At 36.4% G+C, this 10,687-nt stretch overlaps 1 protein-coding gene across 1 annotated transcript; it reads right to left on the reverse strand.

The window, feature by feature from the left end:
• Positions 1 to 2,627: 2,627 nt before the first annotated feature.
• On the reverse strand, positions 2,628 to 5,290 carry LOC118792023 (sulfotransferase 2B1-like). Its single transcript, XM_036549712.1, has 6 exons — positions 5,152 to 5,290; positions 4,394 to 4,605; positions 3,638 to 3,764; positions 3,340 to 3,434; positions 2,997 to 3,177; positions 2,628 to 2,737 (listed from the first exon to the last, which is right to left on the reverse strand). Exons 1-6 carry the CDS (start codon positions 5,288 to 5,290, stop codon positions 2,628 to 2,630), a joined length of 864 nt encoding a protein of 287 aa, XP_036405605.1.
• Between the last annotated feature and the right edge of the window lie 5,397 nt (positions 5,291 to 10,687).

A 10,687-nucleotide genomic window follows, 5' to 3' on the forward strand; every position in this document is an offset into this window, starting at 1 on the left:
CCCGCAGTGTGTGACACGTTCACCAGCTGTGCCGAGTGAAGCAGGGAGAGCACCGAGCCTGCCCCCAACAGCAGCCCTCCGATCACCATGACGATGATGGGCTTGTGGAAGTAGGTCCAGCGAGGAGGGTTCACTATGCCACTGTCATCCTCCGGGCATAAGACTTGCGTCACCGTCTCCTCTGCCCCCGTCCTGGTGTCTGTACTGGGGCCCACAGCTCCTGGGGAGGGCATCCTGTGGAGAGTGGCCCAAGCTCTGGACAGGCTTGCCTTCAGCAAAGAGGGGGACTCATCACAATGATTGAATAAAATGCAGCCATATTTTTGAAATAAATATGTAAATAATTGGATGGCTGTCAGTGACATATACGTCTCAGTGGTCAACCCCCTCTCCCCACATGGGAAGAACATGGATGATGAATTATATATACATATAATTTAAAAATGAAATAAATATCTGAAGCTTCACAGTTTAAAAAAAAAAGAATTCACTGGCTTTGGTGATGGTTAACAGTCATTCTGATTGATTTATGTGTAGATACAATCATTTGTGGGTGAAGCTGTTCTCTGAAATTGTTTAATCAAAGGGATAACAGTAAAAATGAGAAGGATCCACTACATACAGGATTTCACAATGGCAGGTACTGGATCATATGACTATATCTGAATGGGTATGTAGTTTTTATAATTTTATGATTTCAAAATGCATATAATTTTGAATCAGTCAAATTATATATTTTGTGGACTTAATGATTAATAAAAAACTGATTAATAAAAAATATTTAACTTACCTTAATGTAATGTTTGATGGTTCCTTTCCCCCTTTCCCCCAGTTTAACAGTGTGCTACTGCTTCTATGTGTCTGCTTCTGACATCCTTGGCCAGACAGCATCTGTGCATCCATGCCACACCCAAGGGGAGGGGCAGTTTGGATTAGTTTGACTGTGGCAACTGGCAGCCGAGACAATATCCACTGAAATTGATATCAGACGTGTGAAGCAGGCTTCATTTCACTGTGAATGTCACCAGTATTTTTATTATTTCTGATAAATTGAGGGCAGGTTTTAACATGGGACGAGAGCTTAATTCTCATTGTGTCCCTTGAGCACATGCTTGTGTACGGGTATCAACATGATTATTACAATTCCGATTCTCCCAACTCTTGCCTTTTATTCACTTGCATTCTTAACTCATGAACAACTCACCATTATGACTTACCATTTTTCCTGTGAAATTCTACATGCTCACTAAGCTATGTGCATGCTGTATTTGCTACAGTTCTGGTTTATGCTTGTGCATATTAATCGTATTGAATGCTCCACTTGTCTTACATTATATCATCTTCACACTCTTAAAACAGTCATTATGAGGGTTTTAAGAACAACTCGCATTGTCCCTGCAGAAAATGCTTCAAAATGGCACTGTCATGCAACTGCCATATGATTTATTATTTGTTATAGCCCACCACCCCCCCAAGTAATTGCAATGTTATTGTGATGGTACAGCTTTGGTGTTATGGAGCTTTTTCAGATTTAACTTCTCCTTTGTATCGACCCATTATGGTTTCCTGGCAAAAGAAGTAAGCTGTCATATCACATGCACTGTGGCTACATAATATTCTCAACAGAAAATCACTTTGGTAGTTTTGTCATAGGCTTGTTGTTATGACTTCTTAAGTTAAACATGCATCTAATAAGTTAAACATGACACTTAAACATGACACTTATTGATAGTGGATTCAATACTATTTGATATGCATTGCTGAATTGGAAAATGCATTTTCTCATATTCAGTTATTTAAATACGACATACAGGGACTGAAATGTGCCATTAACCTTGCTATGACCTAGACTCTCAGGTACTGGAATGCATTGGCTCCATTCTGTGATTCTGTAATTGGCCATTCCAATGTGAGGTTTGAAAAGGGGCCGTAGAGCACAAATAGTGACCAATACAAAAGAGGGAAACTGCAAATGATTAAACTTGCCTTTTACTATTGATGAAAAGCAGGTTGGCGAAAGTAATTTATGATGCCATTAAGATTCAACTGGACTTTCTTATTTAAGAGTATTAGCATTATTGACAGTTCTAGGCTTATTCATACTAATTTAAATCTACATTGCTATGAAAAGATCATTTTGTCACAAAATTACTGTTGAAACCATAAAGATTCTTCCAATATATGTGATATATCTTTGAAGTTATAATTACTTTAGACACTTTTAGTATAAATGAAAAGGAGTTCAGATGATTGTATTCAATTCAAATGCTATTTTATTCATCCCATTCAAAGCTTTATCACATTAAACAATCTACCTTTAAATATTGTTAGCAGAAAAACTGTTACAGAATAAAAAAATGCCTGTAACAAATACGGTAAACATAAATAGATTATCAATTCATATGAGAAATGGACTTGAAATATTACCATACAGTAGAAACGAGGGCAGCGAATATGTGCAATATTCATTCATTCAAAGGAAGAGAACATTAGACAACAACAGTAACAATAGAGTAATCGTGGAAAGGAATAAAGTTATAACAATATTTATTGACATTTTTAAAGATTGTTATTATAGTTCCTATTGAAATGATGACAGGCTCTTCTGTTAATGGCTGTGATCAGTATCAGTCCCAGATAAATCTGAACTTGACCTCCTTCATTTTCTCTTTGTAAACAGCATCAAATGTTTCCATCTGTGTCTCTGTGAACAGATTCTTCCAGTCACCAGCGATTCCTGGGGGGGATGGGGAAACTCTTGTTACTGTCAATATTGTATATTATGTATATGTATACTGTCACACCATTTCTTATATTGCAGTAAATTTAAAAGCAGTGCATTCGTAGAACAATTCAAACAACATTTACAGGAGTGCACAGGTAAATCCATGATGAAGTACACTGATGAAAGCATCCATTAAGGTTAGATTACCAGCTAAATTAATCAAATGCTAGGACATTGTTACATTAATCTGTTATTTTTGACCATACAGTACCTTTCCTAAGAAACTCTGATTTTTTCTGGTCGAAGACCTCCTGTGGCACCAGTGAGTAGTTTGACATCTTGTTTTGTTTCATGCTCTTGAAAGTGCAGCGATCTGCAATCTTCTTGGTCACCTCCTCACTCAAAGATTTCCCCATGAAACGGGCAATCCTTGACACGGAATCATTAAGATCCTATACAGAACAGGAACCAACATAAGACGAACACTCTCATACGCATACACACACATTTGTCTGCAGTACTCTATGGATATGCATAATTTTGCAGTTTTACATAACTCCGAAGTCTCTTGATATTGTTGTATTAAATGCAGGTGTAAATAATAATATACATACAAGTATCATTTCCTCATAGGAAATGTACATCACGCGGCCTTGCTCTTCTGCATTTAGCCATCCCTTAACATGATCAAACCATGACCCCAACATCACTGGGAAAAGAGGCAAAAATGTACTGTGATGTGTTAATTGTTACTACTAATGATTATAATTAACATGTAATGTTACTGTAACATTAGTCATATCTGACATATGTATCATTTAAAAAATTCACACTATAATTCAACAGTGAGTTCAACAAAAATAATGACAGCTTTCCAATATAGTAATTTTAATAAAGTATTGAATATAGTACCTTTTCCACTGAGGAATTTTTCTAAGAACTCATCTACTGTCCCTGGCTTCACCAGGAATGATGCCATCCCACAAAAGTGGAACGATGAAGTGAAAACATCCTTTGGGTTTCTCATCACATAAATGACCTGTGTAAGAAATCAGTTAATAGATGTTCATCATAAGTATATTTGGCCTCTATTATGTATAACATATACCAGTCAATGTAAAACACTAGTCAATGTAAAACACAATGTAAAAAAATACACACACACACACACACACATTTTATATGTATATATATATAGATCAGGAGACTAGCAATATCAATGTTATAAACATGTACCAGTACATTGAAATTCTGGTTGTAAACACATCTACTATTCGGTTTTACTTCATATGTAATCTGTAAACAAACACCTAGCTGCCGCTGCAAACAATGGTAGCAAGATAAGCGGAGAAGATAGCTTGATTTAATTAACTTAAAAATGTTCTGTGTTGGAAGTTATAGTAAGAGTTTAACACCGTAGGGCTATAACTCAATCACCATTAGGCAGTACCATTTCATACTGAAATAATCCTAATTGGTGACATACAGTACGATTCCCTGATTTAAACGCTCTCGTGCTGTGTCAACCCCGTCCTCTCTAATTCCGCAGCAGCCCAGTCGTAATGTGAGTCATGTTAATCTGAAGCACCCATACTGCGCAATTTTCAATAATTACAGTACAGTATATGTGCTAGCTCTTAGCTGTTTGAATATATTACACTTCTATACCTTTGGCTTGACCCTGAAGAAGGACTCAGGCATCATGGAGTAGTGGAAGTGGCTGGCAAACAAGCGAGGGGAGGGTCTCTGGTCCAGGTTCAGCAGCATGGCACGATACTCTTCCAGCCAGGGCATACGGTCCCAGTTGGGAATGGTGAGCACAGAAGCCATGTCCCCCTCACTCTGGATGAGGGGAACAATCTCCTGCATCCATGTTGTACCTGCAGAGACATGGGCAGACATATTTGCTACGTTTACACCGTATGGTTACTGTCTCTGGTGTACTGGTGTTTTTAATAATTTCTCTTTCTGTAAATTTAGATATTAGCAAGATATTAGTGCACAAATAATTGTATAGATATGGAAAAGCTTTTTCTCTGTAATGCACCGTTGAACCAGCAAGGTTTGCTTTCTCATCATTCCTTACATTAGTACACAAATAGTTAAAAATTGTGTAGAGATGGGAAGCTTTTCTCTACAATGCACTATTGAAACAGCAAAGCTAGCTTTCTTATCATTCCTACTGATTAAGAAAACAAAAACCATGAATAAACTGAATTATGCTTGCCTCACACACTGCCCTTCTCTTCATCTAAGCATTCAGTTATTCACTGGTCTAGCTCTATGCCTGGAAAAAGCTTTTAGTTGATATAAACCATTGTCTGCATAAATAAGACTGAAACATTGATAAAAACATAAACATTTAAATGTATTAATGTATTAAATGCTCAAAATCTGCATTAAAGCTGTAGAGAAAGCAAAATTACCAGACTTTGGATAGGTCACAACAATAATGTCGTCATGACGAAAAGTAAATTCCTCCAGGAACTTCAAGCTTTCTGGTGGATGCAGGTGTTTTGGAAGATAAATGCCTTTATACTCAGTGTATAACTCAGCCTCACTCATGTTTCCAGGGAGCGAATTTGAAGTTGTTCTTGAGTTCTTGCAATGTGACCACAACATACAACAAGCACCTTAAGTAGTGAGTCTTATCTTCTCTTGATCAATGGAGCCATTCAGTCCAATCAATTTAGCACTTCTTTTCACTGGGGAGCAAGGTCCTCAATTGCACATATTTGTTTTGCAAATTGCGAAAAACAGCACATTTACAAAATACACATTACAAAATAATCTCTAGTTTAAAATTGCTCTGTCATCCCAACAAACTGCAGCAGTTTCTCCTCAGTGAAACAGAGCTTGAATTTGGTTTGAAGGAATTTTTATTTAAAAAAACCCTCTCCATATGGGCTATATTACATCCAACCGCATACACAAAGTGATAATGTATAGTACAAGTACATCTGATAGATGCTGAGTTGTCAGGTGCTAGGTATAGTATACGGCCTGGTGCTGTGAACTAGAATGTAGACTTACTAGCTAGGTTTAGAGCTAACATATAAACATCTTTAGTAGGAAAGCCCTGGAGGTTTATGGAGAGGTCTTGGAGTGCATGTTTGGTGGGTTAAGCAGGTATATCTCAGAAAGGTTGAGCTTCAGGTAATGACTCATCAGCCAGACAAAGATCTCTGCAATATAATTGTATAATATACAAATAATGATATATTATACATTGAGACCTGCAAGTCCGATGACGGAAAATAAAGAGTTGTGTCAAAGGCATAACAATTATGGAAAAGGCCATGAGCAGATGTAACAGAAATGAGGAATGTGACTGAACCCTGAGGGATACCTCTCAAAAGACTTTGGTACGCTGAGACAGAACCTCTCCAGGCAACCTGGAAGGACTGGTTTGAGAGGTAGGGCATGAACTGGCTAAGGCTAGTAACCGAGATCCCTTAGTAAAATTTGTTGTAAAGGAGAACATGGTGGCCAACTGCGCTGAGTATTACAGAAAGGTCTTAAGCAATCATTACAGAGGAATGAGAGGTAGTTCTTGGAATGGAGTACTGGATCCAGTATGGAAAGCGGACCTGTCGGAGTATAGGAGGATTTTCCGTAAAAAGGAAATGAGAGTACTGAACTAAAAAGTAGCAATGATACAATCTGCCATCACATACTTCAGTTAAATAAAATAAACACTAGGTATTTTTTTGTTTCAAGCACCATATGGGAATAAGAAGAAGCCTTCAAATGTGTTGATACAAGGAAAAAAGTATATTTACCATCAGCATCTAAAACTTTACATCAACAGGAGGTTGATTAAATTGAAAAAGTAGTGTAATGGTTTATCCAAATAATAGAAGAAAAAAAAAAACAAACCAATAATAATTTTAAATATATATTTGAAATTGTAATGGAATACCCTGTTTTTAACAAAAGACAACTAGGTAGTATGAAGGGTTTTTAAGCTAGGGGGATAAAGGGGAGGAATAAAAGTTATGAAAGTGGTACATATAACTTCTGTTACAAATTATACTTCTGTATATTTTTTTAAATGCTTTCATTTGAATGTGTGACATGCTTCTTTCACATCAGATTTGTGGTTTACAGTGTTTGCTAGCTAACTTCTCCAGAAGTAAGTTCGCAGAAAATATTGAACTGAAATATTGAATTGAAATATTGAAAAAATTCTATATTTTATGTGTCTTTCAGTTTGATCTTCTTCACAATGGCATATTCTTTGTGGTGCTGCTTCTGTGATTGCATTTCAAGAACTAAACCCCTGATAGCTGCCTAATCTTTTATTTGATGTTGATATAAACTATCTGTGGTACTACTTTGTACCCTGATAATCCATTAGTTCATTAGTAAATTGCAGATTGAAATGAGATTTGAACAATGTAGGCTTTAAGCAGTTACTAAAGCCATGAAATACAAAGGTTCCAGAGCAGTAAATGTGAAATGTGTTTTACTATTTTCAGGAGAAGAGAGCTTGGAGATTAATTTGTGTAAATTAATCTCTGTTTGTGAGGTTTATCCATTGATTTAAACATTGTGACTTGCAGAAATATTTGCAAAGCACCAGTGTGTTTAGTTCTTCATTTAATTTGTGATGTTTTCTCATGATTACTTTTTTCTTTTCTTTATTCAATGAAAACAGGATTTCAAAAAAAAAAAATTACAGAATATTTCAGTAATAATAAGACATGGCACCCACATCATTTTCTAACATTATCATCTGCATAGCCAGTACCAGCATCATTTAAATATTATTAAAATACTAATTCTAAACATATCTAAGCAGACCAGCCTGTATATACATACATGCAGTGGATCAAGATCAAGATCAATTAATTCTGAATATTAATTTAAAATAGAAATATTAAAACACCTTGGCTGCATAAGTGAACGTACCCTATATAATGGGAGTAATTGTTCTCAGGTGAAACCATTCACAATCCAAATCATGGCCAGAGCTAAATGACTTCACCTATGACCAGCTGAAGTGATTCTGATTAGTTCAAGGTAGTTTCCTTATTTGTTAGTGCATGCCAGCATAAGGAAACAACTATGGGTAGAACTGGGGTTAATCTGATGAAAGGTACAAATCAGGAGAGGGTTTTAAAAAGGTATCAAATGCCTTAAATGTATCATGGAACACAGGAAAAACTATAATCAAGAAATGGACTAAATATGAGCACCACCGGGACCTTGCCTAAATCAGGCCATCCCTCTAAGATGGATGACTCAGGAAACTCATCAGGAAGGCCACCAAGAGGCCAACAGCAACATTAAAAGGGCTGCAGGACTTCATGGCAAGGACTAGCCACCATATGCACATAGCAACAATTTCATGTGTTCTCCACAATCTCCACAAAAAGGTAGCCACTTCTCACAAAGAAGAACATCCAGTCTCATCTGAATTATGCAAAAAGATACTCCTGGTCTCCTTTTGCCATGTGGAAAAAGGTCTTGTGGTCTGATGAGACCAAGGTAGAACTTTTGGGCCTTAATTCCAAACATGCTTGGTGCAAATCCAGCACAGCTATCAGCTTAAGATCACAGTCTGTACTGGCAAGCATGGTGGTAGCAGCATCATGCTATGGGGCTGTTTCTCTTCAATAGGAACAGGAGCTTCGGTGAAGGTAGTTTCTATGTTGAAGATTGGAGAAAATTTTGTGCATTTATCTCCCCTCTCCATCTTTGCTTTATTTTAATAATAATGTCCTGAACTAACAAATACATATTATCTTGCATTATGCAAGGCTTGAACCAGAAAATGTCAAATAAGCAGGTAAAGACAGGAATCTATGAACAGGTGAGCATGCAAGGGTGTGGACAATGTATTTTCTATGATGCAAAGAGAGGATGAACAAATGTTTGGGTAATTTCTGTTTCCAGAGATCTGTCACTTGACACCCACCTTGCGGCATCACTTGCAATACATAAAGGATCTTTGTTGTAAAACGTGAAAGCGCTTGGCATCATATTGCTGGACTAAATGTAAACACACTATGCCATTGGATGACAATGCAGACAGATAAAAGCAGTGTGGAGTGCTTGCAGAACAATTATACCTGGATTACGCTGAGTGCTCTGACATGAGTTCTCAAAATTATGTCCTGCTTTAAAAGGATGTGCAAGTAAAAACAAAAGTTAGTATCATCTGAATGGAGAAAACTGGGTTCAAAAATAGTTTATGTGCAGTTAGGAGTATACATCTAACTTAACAAGAAAGCATACAGACAGTGTATGTATGCAATAATCAAATCAACTGAAAATGTATTTTCCTCATAAACATGCCAAGTTACTAACAGGTGGAAATCATATATTCTCCATATATCAGTACATTCACATTTGCAAAAATAGCTCTGTCACTCAAAGTATTGATATCAATAAGAGGTCAACTTATGATGAACAAATTTTCCCACATCCTGACATACCTTACACACCTGAAGAGGCACCATTCTACACAAATGTTACCAAATAGCCCTGTTTGGTTTGTAAAAAGAACAGTTTATTCCAAGTTATCATGTGACATAAAACTTAAATGTGCATGATACAGTGGTAGCAGAAAGCAGGAGTGATTCTGCTTAGGTACAAGTGTCAGTGTACAGTGTCCTCCATATTATTCACATCTCTGATTATATAGGGAAAAAACATGATTTAATAGAGAAAATGTATATATTAGATATATTTTGTACTTAAACATTTTAATGAATTTTAATTAATTTTATTCTAGAAAAAGCATGCATCAAACTGATTCACACCCTTAACTTATCTTCTAGAGAAAATTCAACAAACAAAGTCTACATCAATATCCTGCACATAATTTAGAGTTCACCAAAACTTTCCAGATTCATTTAGGCATCTGACGGTTTCTTTTCTCTCTTGAGTATGAAAAGGAGGCAACACATGAAATGTATCAGTTGGATACATCATCATGATCAGGGGAGTTCTCTGAACAGACATGTTTGTGTCAGTTTCCACCTGCCTACCCCATGGTCACTGAGGGAAAAATTCACACAAACATGCAAAAAGAACTGAAAACAACTAGAAATGGACCAGACAGCAAGCTCTCTTCTGCCATAAACTTACTTAATTTAATATTGTAAGGAAGCAGAAACATTGTCGGTAATCTGTATGTCATAAAACTATTTGTTACACATAGCTTAATCCCCAAGGTCTCATAAAGATATTTAAACACAGATTTACTGCAGTGGACCCATTATACCTCTGGTTTCAGTCACTACCAGCCATCTGCAAATCATTGTAATTCCAGCTAAATTGTAATTACAGCTAAATATTCAAATTTGACATTCTTATTTCCTGGTTCAAAGCTTGTTTGAACAGGTAACTTATTTACAACTGAGCAAGGATGAATGAATGTCTTATCTGGGTACAAAGTACCAGGATATATTGATTTCAAATAGGATAATATCAATGACGAATTTTCTGAAATGCAATCAGAAGCATACTGCCAAAATGAGTGGCATGTGTGAAAGATTCCACTATTTGCATTTTTCAGCACTCTTTTGAAGGTAACTAGCAGGTATTTGTGCCATTGTAAAATGACGTCTTTCAAGAACACATTAAAAATTAATCACTTTACTGTGAACATTTTTGTGGGGATATTTCGGTCAGTATCTTGCATAATATTGGTTAGTCAGAAATGTAATTTCATATGGAAGAAGTCCTCCAATGAATTAGAGTAAATCAGTGATTTACATCAACTGACAGCATTAAAATGCTCTCTTTAGTATGCTGATCAGGTTACTATTTTCTGTATTGTTTTTCTTTTAACTTCTCTGTGGATGAACCATGGCAGTAAATGTTTTAACCTTTTATACAACTGGCTGGTGCTCATCACATTCAGAAGTTTTTAAAAGGGTGACATGTGGGGTATCATGCTTGCAAATTCTTTTGAATCCAGAGAGTACAGTATCATGTTTACAATGGTAA

Source organism: Megalops cyprinoides, chromosome 1 (assembly GCF_013368585.1).
Source record: "Megalops cyprinoides isolate fMegCyp1 chromosome 1, fMegCyp1.pri, whole genome shotgun sequence".
NCBI classification, from domain to species: domain Eukaryota; kingdom Metazoa; phylum Chordata; class Actinopteri; order Elopiformes; family Megalopidae; genus Megalops; species Megalops cyprinoides.

Excerpts from the sequence above, each read along its gene's own strand:
- LOC118792023 (XM_036549712.1), bottom strand. The coding sequence starts at position 5,290 with ATGAGTGAGGCTGAGTTATACACTGAGTATAAAGGCATTTATCTTCCA. Across the intron at positions 3,178-3,339 it reads CCTATGAGGAAATGATACTT|GATCTTAATGATTCCGTGTC; the intron begins GTATGTATATTA and ends TGTTCTGTATAG. Across the intron at positions 2,738-2,996 it reads ATCAGAGTTTCTTAGGAAAG|GAATCGCTGGTGACTGGAAG; the intron begins GTACTGTATGGT and ends CATCCCCCCCAG.